The sequence below is a fragment of the Lithobates pipiens genome, unplaced genomic scaffold (genome assembly GCF_037356315.1).
Source record: "Lithobates pipiens isolate NorthernLeopardFrog02 unplaced genomic scaffold, aLitPip1_a1.2 Scaffold_8, whole genome shotgun sequence".
Classification (NCBI taxonomy): Eukaryota; Metazoa; Chordata; class Amphibia; order Anura; family Ranidae; genus Lithobates; species Lithobates pipiens.
The window spans coordinates 511,071,097-511,094,250 of NW_027507903.1; the positions used below are offsets into that span (position 1 = coordinate 511,071,097).

The following is a 23,154-nucleotide window of genomic DNA, read 5'->3' on the forward strand; positions in this document are numbered from 1 at the left end:
ACTACATTCAGGCTAGTAGCCAGTAGCTTTGATGTAGGAATTTGATCTGAGCATTCGTGGCACTTGGTCCGATCAAAATTCTCTACACATGATCGGAGTATGTCCGATCGGCCCAGTTGGTCGGGAAATATTTCCAACATGTTGGAAAATTGGGTCCAACGGATATTCCGAGGGAATCAGTCCGATGCATACCCCACACAGTCGGATTATCCGACGACACGGCCCGATAGGACACATTCCGACGGATTCTCCGACCGTGTGTACAAGGGCTAATAGAGGGGAAACCCTGCAACTGGGACACTTGTTCCAGTGACAACTAAAAGGGAATTCCCCTCTTCTTGGAGAGATTTCCTCTCACTTCCTAGGACAGGAAGCAAGGGGAAATCATATAGCACGAAAAGAAAAAAATGACAGGGGTTCTAACCTTTCCTTTTACAAATGGAAAAAATGAGCTTTAGATTTAAGCATGCAATTTAAAGTGGTGTTAAACCCAAAACAAAAAACGTATTATATTACAGCTTACCAATCAGTAGATTTGGTGGCTGCATTCATTTTTTTTTTTCTTGGGCTTAAATTTGTAGGGATTTCCTCTCACTTCCTGTTTTGGCTATGGGACAGGAAGTGAAAGAAAATCTCCCCAATGGAACACAGATGGCAAAAATTAAACTGCCAGAGGTTATAACCCTTCTTTACTCTAGCCAAAATGAAAAAAAAAACGTTTTGACTATAGTTCTACGTTAAGTGGTCTCATGCATGTAAACTGATACATTCTGCTAGAGAGCTTAAAGCGGTGTTTCAGCTGTAAAAATTTTTTTTTTAAAGTCAGCAGCTAAAAAAAAAGTAGCTGCTGACTTTTAATAAGGAGACTTGCCTTTCCAGGGCGCCTGCGATGTCGGCCACCAAGGCCGACATGTCCCTCGGCTCTCGGGTCCCAGCGCCGCCATTCGTACTAAGGGAAACAGGCAGTGGAGCCTTGCGGCTTCACTGCCCGTTTCCTACTGCGCATGCGCGAGTCCCGCTGCGTTTTGTGAATGGGATGCGCTGTGTGAACACACAGTTCCCAGAACACAGCGTGCCCTATTACCCAGAAGACCGAAGATCACAGAGGAGCAGGAAGAAGGCAGATTAGGAAGGCTACCTAGCAACAGGCATTTCTGACCAGGTAAAAAAAATATATTTTTTTCAAATTTTTTTTTTAAATAATATTAATGCTCTTTTTTTTTTCAGGGTGGCCCTCCACTTTAAGCTTGTGAAAAACAACAGTCTTCAAGGCTAGATCACCAGATGAAAATAGAAAGAGAGAAAGTCTATAGGAAACGAATACGGCCATCTCATCTACAAATTGGTGAACTGCAATATAAATGTTTGCCTTTGGGTTTAATACTATTTTAATTTCCCGCTAAGAATATGGGGATTAGAAGCAAATTTGCATGAATTGTGGATACATTTCCAGGTGACAACCAGCTATGAACAAACAGTAAGGACTCAATACTTCATATATTAACATTACTTAACCTGACACACTGTACTGTTTCTGAAAGCCTTGAATTGCCTTAAATGAAGAGCAGCTCTATACACACAATATGCATACTATGCAACTTGCTTTTCCCAACTCATTTGTGGGAATTGGTCCTACTAAAACCAATGAGTTTCTTGTGTAATTTAGTGTAGGTCAAGTTGAAATTCAAAAAACAAAACAAAAAACACATTTCATACATTTCTGGAATATATGCACATTTCCCCATATTGTATCCTTTCAACCACGCCAAGTGCAGAAAAATGGTGAATTGACAAAAATCCAGTGTGCTCCTACCTTCTTCTTTGATATGACACAGCCCTGAATTCCTAAGCATGTGTTGTCATCCCTGGCTACTTCATTTCTGATGGATTACAAAGAACACAGACCAATCCAATACCACCCCCAAATCTCCATAACCCCTTCAAAAATTGTGCTTTTTTGGTTTCATAGACTTCAATCGAGAGGCTGCAGAAAAACATGCAGTACATTTTCTGCCACGATTTGCATTTTTTAATCTGCCCAACAACAAATTGGCAAAAATAGAAGAGTAAAAAATTCCAAAAATGCAAATGACATCAAAATCATGGCAAAAAATGCATTACATGGTTTTCTGCAGCTTCTCCATTGAAGTCTATGGAACCAAAAAAAAGCAAAAAATGTTGGGGTATTTAGGGCTCCATTCACATCTAAGCATATCGATTTACTGGTGTTTTTTTAAGCTTTTTTGCAGCTTTTTAAAAGCGATTTAGAAGCATATTACAAGTGTTTTACAGCTTTGGGTGTTTTTGTTTAGCCAATAGAAAGCACTAGAGCGAAGAGAGGGAGATTAAATTAGGAGTGGAGAGCTGCTTTTTGAGCAGAAAACGCTCCTAAACCGCTCATAAAACATTCAAGTCGGGCGTTTCTATTGAAGTCTATGGGGGCCAAAAACACTTGTAATCTGCCAAAAAGAAGCTTGTGTACTTTTTTGAGCTTTGGGCATTTTGCTTCAGGATGACAGAACGCTCATGTGAACAGGGGCCATTGAAATAAATAGGATTTGGCTTGTTGAGCGTTAAGCTTCAAGTAGAAAATCACTCAGGTGTGAACAGGCCCTAAAGAAGTCCCTGACCCTTTAAAAAAAAAAAGCATAGATGTGAACGTGCCCCATAGGAAACCATGTTAAATGGACTGTAGTGGATTTCTGCACAAAGCAAAAAGCATCAAAAAATGAATAGGTGTGAACCAGGTCTAAGCCTGCACAAATGCCCAATATATATATGTGATACATGCAAAGGTGACCCTATTAGTTTGTGATAAACCCTCTCTATTTGCTCCTAGGTGCAGCCATCACAACTGCTACTTCTGTTATATTTATATTTTATGATGTCTTTTACATTTTAGACATTTTAAGATATGATTTATGTGCTACTTGTCTTAAAGTCCAACATACACTTTTTCTTTTTTTTTTTGGTGCAGCCACAATGTCTCCTTCAACGACCCCAACAGCTATGGACCTGTCAGTCAAGAAATGTGGTGCTGGGATAGCACTGTGCGATCTTGGGCAAATGCACATTTGCGTTGTTAATAATAATACAAAGAAACAAGGAGGTGTAATCTATGTATAGGACACACTGCAGATTAAATTTGGTCTGATGTTCTGGAGAGACGCTCCCCTGAACTGCCTCTGTGCTATTAGAGAGAACATGGTGACCTACGACCACGGGGTGTGAGCAGCGCCAAGGCTGAATGATCTGACATTCCAAGAAGTGTCAATTTTAGAAGCAGTGTTTTGATGAAATAAAAGAGAGTATTGGTGCATATAAAAGTGGTGACAGGGTCTCTGTAAAGGTCATTCTGAATATGAAACTCAGTAACGAGTCTGCACCCTAAGCCTAAGGGCATACCTATAGCAGACTATGTGACTGCTCCGGGGTGCAGAAACCATAGGGGGCCCTAAGGCTGTTTGGTTACAAAATAATTTACGCTAGTAGCAAACAGAATTTGATAAAATATATCATTTGGGTTCTCTGTACAAGTTTCATGAATGGAATTCATATTCTGTATTACTGTAAAAGCCGCCATACATCTAAAGGTTTTCTTATTTTGCTAACATAGATCCGCACTGTGACTGTTTTACTAAAATGGCGCTTATGAACAGTGACTGCATCTGAAGGATGAAATCACTATCCAGCAGATAATTTTCCTCCCAACTTTTGCAGTTAACCCATGCCTCAAAATGGGTCCTTAATTGGAGATTAGAGAGACCTCTTAATGGTTTTGCCACATCACACATAGGGGGTTATTTACAAAAGGCAAATGCACTCTGAACTGCAAGTGCAGTCACTCTAAATCTAAGGGGTAGATCTGAAATGAGAGGAAGCTCTGCTGATTTTATCATCCAATCATGTGCAAGCTGAAATGCTGTTTTTTATTCCCCCCCCCCCCCCGGATCTACAGTGACTTTACTTCCAAGTACACTTGCAATGCAAAGTGGATTTTCCTTTAGTAAATAACCCCCATAGTAATGGTTCCACTGTACCTTAAAGATGGCCAGTCAATAAAAGCATTCCAGTACCTTTACTTTACCTACCAGTGCATACACACATCTGCTCATATCACGCTTGTTGTCTACAACTTACCCGCTACATGAATTATACCATGACGGGCAATGTCATAGTAGGGATCATTTATACTGACATCATTAAATTCTTGGGTTCCATCATCCGCGCCTGTGACTCCACCCAACTGCGCCTGTTCTTCCTCATCTCTCTGAAGCTCTGAAAGAGTAACAAGAACACCATGGGATTATATATTTATACACACATATATAAACAAACACACATATGCACATACAGTATCTCACAGAAGTGAGTACACCCCTCACATGTTTGTAAATATTTATTATATCTTTCCACGTGACAACACTGAAGAAATTATACTTTGCTACAATGTAAAGTAGTGAGTGCATAAATTGCATAAGTGTGTAAATTTGGTGTACCCTCAAAATAGCTCAACACACAGCCATTAATGAGAGTACACCCCTATGTGAAAATATCCAAATTGGGTCCAATTAGCCATTTTCCCTCCCTGGTGTCATATGATGTGTTACAAGCACTTAGGTGTGAATAGGGAGCAGGTGTGTTATATTTGGTTTAATAGCTCTCACTCTCTCATACTGGTCACTGGAAGTTCAACATGGCACCTCGTGGCAAAGAACTCTCTGAGGATCTGAAAGAAAAAGAATTGTTGCTCTACATAAAGATGGCCTAGGCTATAAGAAGATTGCCAAGGCCCTGAAACTGAGCTGCAGCACGGTGGCCAAGATCATACAGTGGTTTAACAGGACAGGTTCCACTCAGAACAGGCCTCTCAGACTGGGCCTCAGGGCAGTATGCTAACATGACAATGACCCCAAACACACCTCCAAGATGACCACTGCCTTGCTAAAGAAGCTGAGGTTAAAGGTGATGGACTGGCCAAGCATGTCTCCAGACCTAAACCCTATTGAGCATCTGTGGGGCATCCTCAAACGGAAGGTGGAGGAGGGCAAGGTCTCTAACATCTACCAGCCCTGGGTGTTGTCATGGAGGAGTGGAAGAGGATTCCAGTGGCAAACTGTGAAGCTCTGGTGAACTCCATGCCCAAGAGGGTTAAGGGAGTGCTGGAAAGTAATGGTGGCCACACAAAATATTGACACTTTGGGCCCAATTTTGACATCGTCGGAAAAGCCATCCAAGGCTTTTCCTATTCCAACTGTGTGTATGCGGCATAAGAGCGATAACACCAAATGTAACACACTTGCTCCTAATTCACATCTGAGACCTTGTAACACTAACAAGTCACATGACACAGGGGGAGGGAAAATGGCTAATTGGGCCCAATCTGGACATTTTTTACTTAGGGGTGTACTCACTTTTGTGGCCAGTGGTTTAGACATTAATGGCTGTGTGTTGACTTATTTTGGAGGGGACAACAAATTTACACTGTTATACAAGCTGTACACTCACTACTTTACGTTGTAGCAAAGGGTAATTTCTTCAGTGTTGTCACATGAAAATATATAACAAAACATTTACAAAAAATGTGAGGGGTGTACTCAGTTTTGTGAGATACTTTGTATATATAAATATATTTATCCACTAGTTTCCCTTTAAATTCGATACCTATTTCGGCTAGCTCCTCAAAGTCAATGGAGTTCATGCTCTGCATGTCAGTGAAGAGGGATGAAGGGAGCCACAGCACTCCCTGCCTGCAGAACTGGAGGGCAGCACAGGTGAACCTTCACACCTGCAAGAGAAAGAAATATGATGAAAGCTATGAACCCCCTCCCCAGAAATATACACATTAACACAACTTTGCATGTAATTAATCTATGTACTTTATTTTATTGAAATGTAATTGGTATATATATATATATATATCTATCTCATACACAAATTTAAATAAAGTAAAGAATCTTAACAAAGAAATCATGCCTTTTTATGCAAAAAGGAAATGTCCACTCATTCTAAGATTGAAATACAACAAATAGTTGAATGTCAGCTACAGTCTGGGCACACTTTGCCGGAAGGCTGTCATATGATGCCCCCCATGCTCCCGCTGCTTGCGTGCCCCTTGCGGTGAGCATTAGTGATGGACGAACTTCCGACGGGACGTTTCGCGAACGCGAAACGCGAACGGACACAAACGTTCGCGAAAACGACCGTTCGCCGCGGGCTCCATTGACTTCAATGGGAGGCGAATTTCGCAAACCTTTAGGTCGAATTTGCGGCCACGGGGTAATTATTAGGGGGTAGCACGTAGTCCCACCACCTGGACAATAGCATAATACATGTATGAGGTGAATTTGGGATCGATAACTACAAGCATTTTTTTTTTATTTGGGAAATTGTTCTGACAATTCAGGACTATGGAGCTAATGAAGGCAATGGAGGAGAGGGAAGGTCAGGGACCAGGGTAGGCAAACAAGAGGGTGCAGGAGATACAGAGCACTGACAGCAGCACCGTAATACAGAGCACTGACATCAGCACCGTGACATACAGCGCTGACAGCAGCTCCGTGACATACAGCGCTGACAGCAGCTCCGTGACATACAGCGCTGACAGCAGCTCCGTGACATACAGCGCTGACAGCAGCTCCGTGACATACAGCGCTGACAGCAGCTCCGTGACATACAGCGCTGACAGCAGCACCGTGACATACAGCGCTGACAGCAGCTCCGTGACATACAGCGCTGACAGCAGCTCCGTGACATACAGCGCTGACAGCAGCTCCGTGACATACAGCACTGACAGCAGCTCCGTGACATACAGCGCTGACAGCAGCTCCGTGACATACAGCGCTGACAGCAGCACCGTGACATACAGCGCTGACAGCAGCTCCGTGACATACAGCGCTGACAGCAGCTCCGTGACATACAGCGCTGACAGCAGCTCCGTGACATACAGCGCTGACAGCAGCTCCGTGACATACAGCGCTGACAGCAGCTCCGTGACATACAGCGCTGACAGCAGCTCCGTGACATACAGCGCTGACAGCAGCTCCGTGACATACAGCGCTGACAGCAGCTCCGTGACATACAGCGCTGACAGCAGCTCCGTGACATACAGCGCTGACAGCAGCTCCGTGACATACAGCGCTGACAGCAGCACCGTAAGCAGCCCCAGGAGGAAGTCAGCACAGCACAGGGATGGTGTGATCCCCTCATAATAAGAACCCCCAGGAGGAAGTCAGCACAGCACAGGGATGGTGGGAGCCCCTCATAATAAGAACACCCAGGAGGAAGTCAGCACAGCACAGGGATGGTGGGAACCCCTCATAATAAGCAGCCCCAGTAGAAATATGACACCGCTCAACCTCTTCAAAGAGGAGGGTAGGGGCATATAGTACGGTGTGCTTTTTTGGGTCAGGGAAGTGAGCCAAATGAATTAAGAAGGTCTGTGTGCTTGATTCCAAAAATTGTTTATAGACATATACATGGTCTACTGATCACATGTGTTGAATTCCTCCGAGATCCATGCCTCATTCATTTTTAGAAATGTGAGGTAGTTAACACTGTGGTGAGCTAGGCGAGTACGCTTATCGGTCACAATCCCCCCTGCTGCGCTGAACGTCCTTTCGGACAGGACACTGGATGAGGGGCAAGCCAACAGTTCGATTGCAAATTGGGCAAGCTCTGGCCAGAGGTCAAGCCTGCCCACCCAGTAGTCTAGGGGTTCATCACTCCTCAGAGCGTCCACATCGGCCGTTAACCCAATGTAGTCGGACACCTGACGGTCTAGGCGTTCCCTGATGCTGGATCCGGATGACACCTGTCGATGGGTCGGCTGAAAGAATGACCTCATATCCGAAGTCACCAACACATCTTCAAACCGGCCTCTTCTTGCAGGCGCTGTTGGATTGGTACCCGCAAATCCTTCTCTGGGAGTGGGAATTGCTCCTCTGCCAGCGCACGCAAAAGCAGAATGCAGCATTTCTCGAAGCAAGGCCTGGAAGTGCTGCATTCTGACAGCCCTCTGCGACGGCGGTAACATTTCCGCCATTTTGTGTTTGTACCGGGGGTCTAAGTACGTTGCCACCCAGTACTGGTCCTTGACCCTCATGCTTTTTATACGGGGGTCCCTATTAAAACACTGGAGCATGAAGGCCCCCATTTGCACTAAAGTGGAAGCGGTGTGGTGGCCTGGCTCCTGCTCATCATCCAGGATAATGTCGTCCTCTTCATTCTCCTCTCCCCATCCTCGCACAACAGGGATCCCAGAAAGGTTTAAAGCATGCTCTTCTTGCTCCTGCTCATCCGCCCCGGCACCATCCTCCTCTGACTCCTCATCAGACTCCTGTTGTTGACTTGTCTCAGATAGAGTAGCCCCCCCTGGGAATTCATCCAGCATTGCGACTTCCTCATCTTCCCGCTCCTGCTCCTCCACAGCCTGATCAATGACACGACGCAATGCACGCTCCAGAAAGAAGGCATAAGGTACCATGTCACTGATGGCGCCATGGCTGCGACTGACCAGTTTGGTGATCTCCTCAAATGGCCGCAGAAGTCTGCATGTGTCGCGCATGAGCAGCCACTGGCGCGGTGAAAAAAAACCCAGCTCCCCAGAACCGTTTCTTTCGCAGAGTTCATACAGGTAGACGTTAACTGCACGTTTCTGCTGGAGCAGCCTATCAAGCATATAGAAGGTTGAGTTCCATCGCGTCGGGCAATCGCAAATAAGACGTCTGACCGGCAGATGGTGTCGCCGCTGAATGTCAGCAAGGCGAGCCATGGCCGTGTAAGATCTTCTGAAATGGGCCGAGATTTTCCTTGCCTGCCGCAAGATGTCCTGGACCCCAGGGTATTTGACAAGGAATCGCTGCACGACCAAGTTTAAGACGTGTGCCATGCACGGCACGTGCGTGATTTTGCCCTGTTTCAATGCGCTAAGCAGATTGGCACCGTTGTCACACACCACTTTACCAACTGTCAAATTGAGCGGTGTTAGCCACTCATCTGCCTGTGAACGCAAAGCTGAAAGGAGTGCCGGGCCAGTGTGGCTCTTTGCTTCCAGGCACAACAGACGCAGCACGGCATGGCAACGTCTCACCTGGCATGTGGAATAGGTTCTGGGGAGCTTGGGCGGTGCAGTGGAAGAGACGCTAGCAGCGGAAAAGGAGGAGGCAGCTGAGGAGGAGAGGGAGGAGGATGGAGTAGGAGGAGGAGAAGAAGAGTCAGGCCTGCATGCAATCCGTGGCGGTAAAACCAAATCTACACGGGTGCCACGGGTTACATGCTTGACGGCCGTCAGAAGGTTCACCCAGTGGGCAGTAAAACTGATATACCTTCCCTGCCCGTGTTTGCTAGACCACGTGTCTGTGGTCAGATGTATCTTGGCACCGACACTGTGTGCCAGAGATACATTCACTTGCCGCTGAACATGGCCATATAGCTCTGGGATGCCCTTCTCTGAGAAATACTTCCTTCCTGGGACCTTCCATTGTGGTGTTCCAATGGCCACAAATTTGCGAAAGGCCTCCGAGTCCACCAGTTTATATGGCAGTAGTTGGCGGGCTATGAGTTCTGACAAGCCAGCCGCCAACCGTTGGGCAAGAGGGTTATCCGGCGTCATCATTTTTTTACGCTCAAACATTAGGCCCACGGAAGCCTGCCTTTTTGCAGAAAAATGTGAGCTTGGCGTGATGGAAGGTGGAGTGGAGGACAATTGTGAGGAGAGAGGAGAAGGAGAAGTAGAAGACGAGGCTGGACGGTGAGAGCCTGCAGTGTGGCTTTGTGTGTTCCGTTGCTCCCACTGGGCTCGGTGATGGCTGCTCATGTGCCTTCTTAAGGCGGTCGTCCCTAGGTGAGTATTGGGCTTACCGCGACTAACGCGTTGACTGCAAAGATTGCAGATGGCAACGCTATTGTCAGCAGCGGACACGTTAAAAAAAGCCCACACTGCGGAGCCATGTGCCGGTGTCCTGGGAGCGCCAGATGTGACCGTACATGGTCGATGACTCGCTCCTGATACATTTGCAGTCTGCTTTGTCCCTGCTGTGCAATGTAAGTCATTGCTGCTTCTCCTCCCTATCTGCTGGTCCATATCTCCCTCTGAACTCCCCTCCTCTTCCTCTCTTGTGGGCACCCACGTGACATCACTAGACACGTCATCATCAACGTCACCTTCCCCACCGCTATAAGTAGAGTAGGCAGCAACACCGGGGACCAACCTCCTCCTTGGGCTGATCTGGGTACTGGCGTCAGACTGCTGAGTAGCGCTTGTTGCTACCTCCTCTTCCTGATCCAATACCAAGAGTGGCTGCGCATCAGAAATGTCCTCTTGATATGGATCGGAAAATAATTCCAGTGACTCAAGCGGAAGGTATGTGGTGGTGGTGGTGGTGGTCGTGTTGTTGGTGGTAGTGTCTTTGGGGGTGCACATAGCAGAGAGTGAAGAAGAGGGTGCAGATCGAGAGGATGAGGAGGGTGCAGAAGAGTAAGGCTGAGCGAGCCACTCAACCAAGTCTGGTGCATCCTTTAAAGTAATTGAACGCACCTTCTGCAACTTCCCACTTTGGCTCAAGCCTGTTGCTCCTGCCCTACCCCTACCACCCCTGCGGAAGGGCCTGCCTCTTCCTCTGCATGTCATTTTTTAAATGACCCTGTGACAAAACTCTTAGTCCCTATACCGCTGAAGGACTGCTGCAGTATAGGTGAGCGGTCAGCAGTGGTGCACGTCAACCCTATCTATTGTGGACCTATAGCGGTCCTTACAGAACAGCAGACTGTACCGCACTCAAGCCTATGTACCGTAGCACCCTATACCAAGTTACCAGTCCTTATAAGAACTTTTGTGGACCAAGCAGGTTGTGTATTAGTGTTTAGCAGACTGTACGTCAGTCCCTATACCGCTGAAGGACTGCTGCAGTATAGGGCAGCGGTCAGCAGTGGTGCACGTCAACCCTATCTATTGTGGACCGATAGCGGTCCTTACAGAACAGCAGACTGTACCGCACTCAAGCCTATGTACCGTAGCACCCTATACCAAGTTACCAGTCCTTATAAGAACTTTTGTGGACCAAGCAGGTTGTGTGTTAGTGTTTAGCAGACTGTGCGTCAGTCCCTATACCGCTGAAGGACTGCTGCAGTATAGGGCAGCGGTCAGCAGTAGTGCACGGCAACCCTATGTATTGTGGACCGATAGCGGTCCTTACAGAACAGCAGACTGTAACGCACTCAGGCCTATGTACCGTAGCACCCTATACCAAGTTACCAGTCCTTATAAGAACTTTTGTGGACCAAGCAGGTTGTGTGTTAGTGATTAGCAGACTGTACGTCAGTCCCTATACCAATGAAGGACTGCTGCAGTATAGGGCAGCGGTCAGCAGTAGTGCACGGCAACCCTATGTATTGTGGACCGATAGCGGTCCTTACAGAACAGCAGACTGTAACGCACTCAGGCCTATGTACCGTAGCACCCTATACCAAGTTACCAGTCCTTATAAAAACTTTTGTGGACCAAGCAGGTTGTGTGTTAGTGTTTAGCAGACTGTGCGTCAGTCCCTATACCGCTGAAGGACTGCTGCAGTATAGGGCAGCGGTCAGCAGTGGTGCACGTCAACCCTATCTATTGTGGACCGATAGCGGTCCTTACAGAACAGCAGACTGTACCGCACTCAAGCCTATGTACCGTAGCACCCTATACCAAGTTACCAGTCCTTATAAGAACTTTTGTGGACCAAGCAGGTTGTGTATTAGTGTTTAGCAGACTGTACGTCAGTCCCTATACCGCTGAAGGACTGCTGCAGTATAGGGCAGCGGTCAGCAGTGGTGCACGTCAACCCTATCTATTGTGGACCGATAGCGGTCCTTACAGAACAGCAGACTGTACCGCACTCAAGCCTATGTACCGTAGCACCCTATACCAAGTTACCAGTCCTTATAAGAACTTTTGTGGAACAAGCAGGTTGTGTGTTAGTGATTAGCAGACTGTACGTCAGTCCCTATACCAATGAAGGACTGCTGCAGTATAGGGCAGCGGTCAGCAGTAGTGCACGGCAACCCTATGTATTGTGGACCGATAGCGGTCCTTACAGAACAGCAGACTGTACTGCACTCAGGCCTATGTACCGTAGCACCCTATACCAAGTTACCAGTCCTTATAAGAACTTTTGTGGACCAAGCAGGTTGTGTGTTAGTGTTTAGCAGACTGTGCGTCAGTCCCTATACCGCTGAAGGACTGCTGCAGTATAGGGCAGCGGTCAGCAGTAGTGCACGGCAACCCTATGTATTGTGGACCGATAGCGGTCCTTACAGAACAGCAGACTGTAACGCACTCAGGCCTATGTACCGTAGCACCCTATACCAAGTTACCAGTCCTTATAAGAACTTTTGTGGACCAAGCAGGTTGTGTGTTAGTGATTAGCAGACTGTACGTCAGTCCCTATACCAATGAAGGACTGCTGCAGTATAGGGCAGCGGTCAGCAGTAGTGCACGGCAACCCTATGTATTGTGGACCGATAGCGGTCCTTACAGAACAGCAGACTGTAACGCACTCAGGCCTATGTACCGTAGCACCCTATACCAAGTTACCAGTCCTTATAAAAACTTTTGTGGACCAAGCAGGTTGTGTGTTAGTGTTTAGCAGACTGTGCGTCAGTCCCTATACCGCTGAAGGACTGCTGCAGTATAGGGCAGCGGTCAGCAGTGGTGCACGTCAACCCTATCTATTGTGGACCGATAGCGGTCCTTACAGAACAGCAGACTGTACCGCACTCAAGCCTATGTACCGTAGCACCCTATACCAAGTTACCAGTCCTTATAAAAACTTTTGTGGACCAAGCAGGTTGTGTGTTAGTGTTTAGCAGACTGTGCGTCAGTCCCTATACCGCTGAAGGACTGCTGCAGTATAGGGCAGCGGTCAGCAGTGGTGCACGTCAACCCTATCTATTGTGGACCGATAGCGGTCCTTACAGAACAGCAGACTGTACCGCACTCAAGCCTATGTACCGTAGCACCCTATACCAAGTTACCAGTCCTTATAAGAACTTTTGTGGACCAAGCAGGTTGTGTATTAGTGTTTAGCAGACTGTACGTCAGTCCCTATACCGCTGAAGGACTGCTGCAGTATAGGGCAGCGGTCAGCAGTGGTGCACGTCAACCCTATCTATTGTGGACCGATAGCGGTCCTTACAGAACAGCAGACTGTACCGCACTCAAGCCTATGTACCGTAGCACCCTATACCAAGTTACCAGTCCTTATAAGAACTTTTGTGGAACAAGCAGGTTGTGTGTTAGTGATTAGCAGACTGTACGTCAGTCCCTATACCAATGAAGGACTGCTGCAGTATAGGGCAGCGGTCAGCAGTAGTGCACGGCAACCCTATGTATTGTGGACCGATAGCGGTCCTTACAGAACAGCAGACTGTAACGCACTCAGGCCTATGTACCGTAGCACCCTATACCAAGTTACCAGTCCTTATAAGAACTTTTGTGGACCAAGCAGGTTGTGTGTTAGTGATTAGCAGACTGTACGTCAGTCCCTATACCAATGAAGGACTGCTGCAGTATAGGGCAGCGGTCAGCAGTAGTGCACGGCAACCCTATGTATTGTGGACCGATAGCGGTCCTTACAGAACAGCAGACTGTACTGCACTCAGGCCTATGTACCGTAGCACCCTATACCAAGTTACCAGTCCTTATAAAAACTTTTGTGGACCAAGCAGGTTGTGTGTTAGTGTTTAGCAGACTGTGCGTCAGTCCCTATACCGCTGAAGGACTGCTGCAGTATAGGGCAGCGGTCAGCAGTAGTGCACGGCAACCCTATGTATTGTGGACCGATAGCGGTCCTTACAGAACAGCAGACTGTAACGCACTCAGGCCTATGTACCGTAGCACCCTATACCAAGTTACCAGTCCTTATAAGAACTTTTGTGGACCAAGCAGGTTGTGTGTTAGTGATTAGCAGACTGTACGTCAGTCCCTATACCAATGAAGGACTGCTGCAGTATAGGGCAGCGGTCAGCAGTAGTGCACGGCAACCCTATGTATTGTGGACCGATAGCGGTCCTTACAGAACAGCAGACTGTACCGCACCCAAGCCTATGTACCGTAGCACCCTAGACAGACCAAGTTACCAGTCCTGATAAAGAGCTTTGTGGAACAAGTGAGTTGTGAATGATTAGCAGACTGCAGCAGAAGGGCAGCAGTCAAGTATAATATTCTTTCTATATTTGGAAGAAAGAATATTATACGTGTACAAGCCTATTACCGTACCACTGATACCAGTCCTGAAAAGAACCTTTGTGGAACTAATAGTAACAGCAAGTCTTTAAAATTATCCTCACTGCCTGACACACTGCTTCCTGCCTGTCCCTATACAAATTGGCAAAAAAGAGTAGGCTGGAACGATTAGCTGGAACAGCTCTTTTGTGGACCTGATAGTAACAGCTAATGATGATGATGATGATGATGATGAAGAAAGACTAATCTGGCTGAGCTGTCCCTAAAATAGCAGCATACAGCGCTCTGTCCCTTTATCTAAACTGACAAAAGAAACTCAGGCTGCTGACCTAACACCTATACCAGTCCTGAAAAGAACTTTTGTGTACCAAATAGCTAGCGTTTTCTCTGTCCCTACTCCACACAGGATCCTTTCCCTACAGTGACAGAAGAAAGAATGTAAAATGGCCACCGGATCGGGTGTATTTATAGGTTAGGGGGAATGTCCAAGTGTCCATGAGCTGTCATGTCTCAATTGGTTGTCCTGTAACACATGATAAACGTGTCACGAAAGGTTAAAGTTCTTGTATACATTAAACACGTAAGTCCGCCGGGGCGAACGACGGAAAAAGGCGTTCGAACCCGCGGACGGCGAAAGTCGGAAATTCGCCGCGAAACGACCGCCGGGCGAACCGTTCGGCCATCACTAGTGAGCATCGGCAGTGACTTGTGATCGTTGTGTCCTTTGGATTGGCGCAAAGAGCCAATCACGGAAGCTCTTTACCATGTGATCAGCTGTGTCCAATCACAATGTAAACAGGATTTGCCGGTAATCCTCCCCTAATGCTGGTAAAGTAAAGCCCCATACACACTATCAGATTTTCTGTTGATTTTTTTCCTTCAGATTTACCAAAACCATGTAGTGCAAGGGCCTGCCTGATTGCATACAAATTGAAACGCCTAAAATTTGACCTCATGTTATATGGTTTTGGTAAATTTGAAGGAAAAAAATCAGCAGAAAATCTGATGGTGTGTATGGGGCTTTAGTATTCCCGCGCTACTAGGGAGTAAGGTATGGCAATCTATTTGGTGCTGCACCCACCGTATGGGTCAAACGCTACCCACAAAATGATGTATATTGTTAATCAAAGATTGGTGTTGCGCTCCAAAAGCGAATAACTATAAAGTGCTAAAATAAATATCAGAGTAATTACAATATATATAACGAATCAAACACTTAAAAGCGATCAGTGCAAAAATGGTAAGTCAATTAAATGTATTTAAATCAAACATATAAATAAATGAACTGATTTATGAAAGTCCATGTGGTGAAATAAAGTGCAAATAATAGAGCAATAAACAATTCCTGCAAGAATGGTACAGTGCAGATGTGGTGGTAAAGTGCTATGTAGCATCAATAAGTGATGTTGTGACTTGGGTGGAATTGGAGTTGGAATCTTCAATGACTTCAGTGAATGAAATCTTCGGTGTGAAAAACACCCGTAGGTGTACTACCTTCTTAACTCACTGTTGTAAGATAATCAGCGTGTCAGAGTGTCAAAGCTAGGTGATTGCCATATTCCTTTCCAAGGGGTTCCGGTGTATCTATAGCCTGATATCTGCTTCCTCTAATGTCCCATTTCCATGGGGTAGGTCAGTCAGTGCGGATCTGCTCAGGTAAATAGACTGGGCATGTGTGGATAAATTCAGAAAGGAAGGGACCTCTATAGTGTAGTAGGTTTATACTATTTATTTGTAGCCATAATCAAACATAGGGGTACTCACATTAAGCAAATTAAAAGGGGTTGTAAAGCTTTGTTTTTTATTTTCTAAATAGGTTCATTTAAACTAGTGCATTGTTGGTTCACTTACCTTTTCCTTCGATTTCCCTTCTAAATTTTTTTTTTCTTTGTCTGAATTTCTCACTTCCTGTTTCTCCTCAGTAAACTTCACACCATCATCCAAACAGTGTTTAGTCAGCCAGAACAGTTTACTGAACAGCTTACTAAGGAGGAACAGGAAGTGAGAAATTCAGACAAAGAAAACAAAGAAAAAAACATTTAGAAGGGAAATCGAAGGAAAAGAAAAGTGAACCAACAATGCACTAGCTTAAAGGAACCTATTTAGAAAAAAAAAACAAAAAAAAAACGCACAAAGTAAAACGAGCACCGAGCTCGCGGCCAGATTTCACTTCCGGGTACTGTCTATCCAAACTCCTCTCTACTCTTCCCCTAATGCTGACATCAAATGAGGACAGACGAAAACCAGCAAATCCACACAGGGGACATCTGCACTGACAATCAGGGCACTGATCATCAGTGTGCTGATAATCATTGCAGACCCAACAGTGCCCACCAGTTATGCCAATCTATGCCCACCAGTGCTGCCTTTCAGTGCAGCCTATTAGTACTGCCTATCAGTGCAGCCTATCAGTGCTCAGGAGTGAAGGAGAAATTTTACTTTTTTCTAATTGATCTGTCTTTTTTTTCGTTTGTTTAGCAAAAAATTTAAAACCCATTGCTGATCAAATACCCCCAGAAAAAGCTCTGTTTCAAAGAAATGATAACAATTTTGATTGGGTTCAGTGTTGCATGACCGCGCAAGCCGACAACTGGCCTGAACAGGAAGGGGCTGAAAGTGCCCAGTGGGTAAGTGGTTAAACAAAATTTTATATCTGCTCAAATTTTCTACTACTAATACTTCTACATTAGCACGTGCTATTATGGAGTGGCACAAGACAGTGGTTCTGCAGAGAATGATGATACAAATTTATATAGTAAACAGGCAACAAAAGATTCGCCCTAATGGGACTTTAAGTGAGGTGGGCACCATTTGGACAAAAAGCATCATACCAGTAATTGTAGCATAAAGTATATGCATTTATTCAGGTAAAAGTCATGCATACATTGGTATCATCAGCAATGGCCAGTTGTAAAACAACATACATGTAAAACGGACAATGGTTACATACAGTGGTGTGAAAAAGTGTTTGCCCCCTTCCTCATTTCCTGTTCCTTTGCATGTTTGTCACACTTAAGTGTTTCGGAACATCAAACCAATTTAAACAATAGTCAAGGACAACACAAGTAAACACAAAATGCAATTTGTAAATGAAGGTGTTTATTATTAAAGGTGAAAAAAAATCCAAACCATCATGGCCCTGTGTGAAAAAGTGATTGCCCCCTAAACCTAATAACTGGTTGGGCCACACTTAGCAGCAACAACTGCAACCAAGCGTTTGCGATAACGTGCAATGAGGCTTTTACAGCGTCCTGGAGGAATTTCGGCCCACTCATCTTTGCAGAATTGTCCTAATTCAGTTACATTAGAGGGTTTTCGAGCATGAACGGCCTTTTTAAGGTCATACCACAACATCTCAATAGGATTCAGGTCAGGACTTTGGCTAGGCCACTCCAAAGTCTTCATTTTGTTTTTCTTCAGCCATTCGGTGGTGGACTTGCTGGTGTGTTTAGGATCATTGTCCTGCTGCAGAACCCAAGTTCGTTTCAGCTTGAGTACACGAACAGATGGTCGGACATTCTCCTTCAGGATCTCTTGGTAGACAGCAGAATTCATAGTTCCTTTTATCACGGCAAGTCTTCCAGGTCCTGAAGCAGCAAAACAGCCCCAGACCATCACACTACCACCACCATATTTTACTGTTGGTATAATGTTCTTTTTATGAAATGCAGTGTTCCTTCTACGCCAGATATACTTGGACACACACCTTCCAAAGAGTTCCACTTTTGTCTCATCGGTCCACAGAATGTTGTCCCAAAAGTCTTGGGGATCATCAAGATGTGTTGTGGAGAAATTGAGACGAGCTTTGATGTTCTTTTTGCTCAGCAGTGGTTTTCTCCTTGGAACTCTGCCATGCAGGCCATTTTTGCCCAGTCTTTTCCTGATGGTGGAGGCATAAACGCTGACCTTAACTGAGGCAAGTGAGGCCTGCAGTTCCTTGGACGTTGTTGTGGGGTCTTTTGTGACCTCTTGGATGAGTCGTCGCTGCGCTCTTGGGGTAATTTTGGGCGGCCGGCCACTCCTGGGAAGGTTCACCACTGTTCCATGTCTTCGCCATTTGTGGATAATGGCTCTCACTGTGGTTCGCTGGATTCCCAAAGCTTTGGAAATGGCTTTATAACCCTTTCCAGACTGATAGATCTCAATTACTTTCTTCCTCAATTGTTCCTGAATTTCTTTGGGTCTCGGCATGATGTGTAGCTTTTAAGGATCTTCTGGTGGACCTTACTGTGTCAAGCAGCTCCTATTTAAGTGATGCCTTGATTGTGAACAGGTGTGGCAATAATCAGGCCTGGGTGTGGCTAGAGAAATTGAACTCAGGTGTGGACAACCACAGTTATAGTATGTTTTAATAAGGGGGGCAATCACTTTTTCACACAGGGCCATGATGGTTTGGATTTTTTTTCACCTTTAATAATAAACACCTTCATTTACAAATTGCATTTTGTGTTTACTTGTGTTGTCCTTGACTATTGTTTAAATTGGTTTGATGTTCCGAAACACTTAAGTGTGACAAACATGCAAAGGAACAGGAAATGAGGAAGGGGGCAAACACTTTTTCACACCACTGTAAATGAATAATAAACATGTAATACACGGGCATCTGATGTAGCCTATGAATAGAAAAATTTGTGATACACAAGCATCTAGTGTACCCACATTTATATAGTAAACATGGGCCAACAACAAGTTAGGGTACACAGTGGTCAGCACTAAAAGCAGTGGCAGGGTGCATTTTCTTTAAATTCTTTCAATGGAATTGGGGCAACGGGGAGGGCTATATAGTGAATGTAAATGTTATTTTATATGATCTCTCGGACCCCTGAAACCTATCCATGGACCACTTAGGGGTACATGGGCCCCAGGTTAAGAACCCCTGATCTAGCCCCTTCCTCCCCAGCCTGATAGACTCTGTCCCATACCTCTCATTTATTAGATTTAGTTCTTTCAATTATGAAGGTTCAGCAGCCCATGTGGGCATTACCTAGAGCAGTCTACATGCAATTACAGTTTGTCTGGAAATACCCATTTCTCCATATTGACATTCACCCATCAAGGCAGAAACTATTTTTTTTTTTTTTTACTTGTCTGGTTGCTTTCACATGTGAAACAGAATACATACAAACAGTGACGGGACAAGATCATCCAGCGCCCAGGGAAAAGAAGCCAAATTGCGCCCCCCTTTCCCTTAGGGTTAGGGTGCCCCTTACCCCTGCAATAAACCATTGCGCCAGGGGCAGCCCACCCTTGTCCCAGCCCTGCGTACAAAAGTATAATGTTACTTTTTTTTTTTATCTTACGTCTGAACAGCTCCTGTATTTACACAACAACTCCCTGCTGTCATTTTGACATTTGGGAATTACTAACAAGGACAAGTGGAAGGATTGGCAACAGGGCAGAAGGACAGGGCATTTTACACACATCCTGTTTATTTAGATAAAGTTGTTTCAGGTATATGTAAAGCCCGACAGTTCCGACAGAGTTCTGATGGACTTTTCGACTGAGCGGACTTGGCCACACACAATCACACTAAACTCCGATGGATTCGAACGTGATGACGTACGACTGGACTCGAATAAGGAAGTTCATAGCCAGTAGCCAATAGCTGCCCTAGCGTTGGTTTTAGTCCGTCGGAATAGCATACACACGAGCGAATTTTTCGAAGGGACCGGGTCCGGCGGAGTTCCGTCTGAAAAATTTGAAGCATGTTCCATATTCTAAAGTCCGTCAGACTTTGGCGAATCAAAAGTCTGTTGCAGTCCACACACGATCGAATAGTCTGACCGAATCAGTCCGTCGGACTTTGGATGTTGAAAAGTCCGCTCGTGTGTACGCGGCATAATACTACCACTGTCCACAACAAAAATAAATTTAAAAAACATTCAGTACACTTTAAGAATGCTTTTTCCCTTTAAAAATGCTGAAAGTACAGACCTGTTGATCCATCAGAAATCCAACTAGCTACTAACATCCTGTGGAGCGATTAAAACACAATCTCTCCCAATCAGTGTTGTTAGCCCTACATGCTAGACTCCAGAACAAAACCTATCCCCACCCCTGTTTCTCTCCACAGGCATACATTGATATCTTTCCTAGCAAAATGCTTTTACTGTGACTGTGTGTAAGGAAAAGGCTCTTAGGAGATGTAGATCTGGGGGCGTTCCTATATCAGTTGTAACTGACTGTTTCTCGCTACAAGGTAAAAAAATAAAAAATAAAAAAAAAGTTGAAGCATGCTGTATAAGACGAGGGGGATATTTAGGGTAGGGTTGTGCCTGAAACCGATACTTTGTAAAAAAAATAAAAAAATGGCAATTATCGGTTGTATACACCACTTTGTGATTTTTACCTACAGGCAAGCCTATAATAAGGCTTTCCTGTAGGTAAAATTAATATCTCCTAAACATACACTGTTTAGGAGATATTCACCCTGAATGCAGCCGCTGACGTCAGGTCCGGTGTTCTGCCGTATAGTGTCCGGCTATGAAATAGTGTCCGCCCCGTACTGCGCATGCGCAGTACGGAGCAGACGAAGCTTCGGAAAATTTCCGAAGCTGAACGGCGGTGAGTGGAGGTGGTAGCCCCACCATCCAAGCGGACATAGGGTTGTAAGTATTAAAAGGGCCCCTCGCGGGCGAGCTTCGCTCGCCACGCTTCGGGCTCGGCCTCGCTGTGCTCGGCTCTTTTATATTCCTACTCTATGTCCACTTGGATGGTGGGGATAGAACCTGGACTCACGGCGCAGGCGCCATTCATCCTCTGCAATTTTCGGAATCTGTGTTGCTGTGTACTGCGCATGCGCAGTACACAGCGGACACTATCCGATGGAGGACGTTATTAGACAAGACACCGGCATACTTCAGAGCTTCTTGCTGGAACCGAGGGCTGCATGTGTATGAGTGACCTCATTGCGGCAGAGGCAACTCAGAGTGCTGGAGTCTGCTTACCCAGAAGAAATGCCAGGGGAACATATCAGCCCTCTGAGCAGTGACTGGGCATTGTTGCGGGGGCTTCGTTCTAAGGTAAGTATTTCATAATGTGTTAGTATGCGATGCATATTAGCACATTGTGCCATTGACTTGCAGGGTTTTTTCTTGTTTTTGTTTTTTTCAGCAGTTTACTGCTGCTTTAAGAAGCAGGGCCGCCATGTCCTTAACAACCGATGACTCATTCAGCTGCCAGTGGGGTTTCCCTGTTGGCAGCTGAATTGTAAAAGCGCCGGTGTTGTGCCATATAGTGTCCGGCCAACATATAGTGTCCGCGCCGTACTGCGCATGCGCAGTATGGAGCAGACAAAGCTTCTGAAAATCTCCGAAACTGAACGGCGCCTGTGCCGTGAGTGGAGGTGGTAGCCCCACCATCCAAGCGGACATAGGGTTGTGAATATTAGAGGGCCCTTCGCGGGCGAGCTTCGCTCGCCTCGCTTCGGGCTCGGCCTCGCTGCGCTCGGCTCTTTTATATTCCTACTCTATGTCTACTTGGATAGTGGGGATAGAACCTGGACTGACGGTGCAGGCGCCGTTCATCCTCTGCAATTTTCAGAATCTGTGTTGCTGTGTACTGCGCATGCGCAGTACGCAGCGGACACTATCGGATGGAGGACCTTATATGATAAGACACCGGCAATAGGAGCTATCAAAAAAAAAAGCAGTCGGGAAATGTTAATGAACATTGCTCAGCCACTGAAATAGAAAGATAAAAAGAAACATTGTTTCTTTTTGTATCTTTCGGTTTATTCATCTGCAGATCAAATATCTGCAAATTAAGTCTACTACATAAAGAGGAACTGCAGCCTCCTCACATAATTTGTTAAAAAAAAACATCTTTGCCTTTCTGAAGCTTCCCTCCAACTACTTTGCATATTCTTTTATATATACTGTGATTCAGTACTTGCCAAGTATGCTGCAGAAATCTCCCTCCACTAAGTCTGGCTGCATCCATTTTAACTGTGGCCAGCTGAACCTGCTGCCTGTTCACATCCTGGATTTACACAGACACACAGAGGTACACCTCTAGCTCTGCAGCTCCCATTGGCCCTCCTATGACTTACCCCCCTCCCTTCCCTGCAAACTCTCAGAGTGAGGCTCCATGCACACTGAAGCTGATAAACTGCAGTTTACTGGAGTTTGGGCGTTTTTTGTAAAAGCCCATAAACTCCACTCTATGTTAGCCTATGTGTCCATGCACACATGGACGTTTTTCAGCTTTAATGAGCAGTGGAGTTTATGGGCTTTTTTCTGAACGCCAGAAATTCGCGTTCAAAGTGCCGTTTTTCAGCGGCAAAAAACGACAAACGCTCATTAACGCTCATTAACGCTCGTTCATTAGTGTTCGGCATTCTATTTTTCAATGCATTGTGGGATTTTTGGAGTGTCCTCTGTGTATTTTTATAAAAAACGCCCATTAACGCTAACGCTGTAAAACGCTCATAAACGCTCATTAACGCTAGTATAAAACGCTGTTAAAAGCAGGTTTTTCAACCAGCGTTTTCTGCCAGCAATCTGGCGTCCAGAAATAGCTTTTTTGAGCTTCAGTGTGCATGGAGCCTGAAAGAGAAATATAGAGCTTTGCATGATGTCATAAGCCTAGGCTTTTAACCAGACAAGAAACGGGAATTGGGCTGTAAAAGGTATTTACTGGCACAAAAAAAAAAATATTAATATCCAAAGTTAAAACAACAAAAGGCAGAAGATTTAATAGATGGAAAGATGAAAAAATTACTGAAGTTCCGCTTTAAGCAACCTGTCAAGTTAAAAAAATGTTTTTATTAAATGTTCTTCTGTTTAACTCCTTATTAACCATTAATTTACTTTAATCAGCCTTAATTAAAAAGTGTTTTTTAACCCAAAAAAGATCCAGTTCCCTCAAAGCATATTAAACAGCACAGTGTGTGTGCCGTGTCATTTTGTCCTCTGTATCGCCTGTAATAC

General features: G+C 45.4%; 1 protein-coding gene across 1 annotated transcript in view; it reads right to left on the reverse strand.

The window, feature by feature from the left end:
• The window catches only part of ARHGAP8 (Rho GTPase activating protein 8), a 142,131-nt gene that overhangs the window by 91,882 nt on the left and 27,095 nt on the right, over positions 1 to 23,154 (reverse strand). Inside the window, exons 2-3 of the mRNA XM_077469371.1 lie at positions 5,665 to 5,788; positions 4,141 to 4,278 (exon numbers count right to left, since the gene is read on the reverse strand). Coding sequence (XP_077325497.1) covers positions 4,141 to 4,278; positions 5,665 to 5,710 — 184 coding nt within the window. The 5' untranslated portion in view covers positions 5,711 to 5,788. The remainder of the gene's footprint in view (positions 1 to 4,140; positions 4,279 to 5,664; positions 5,789 to 23,154) is intronic.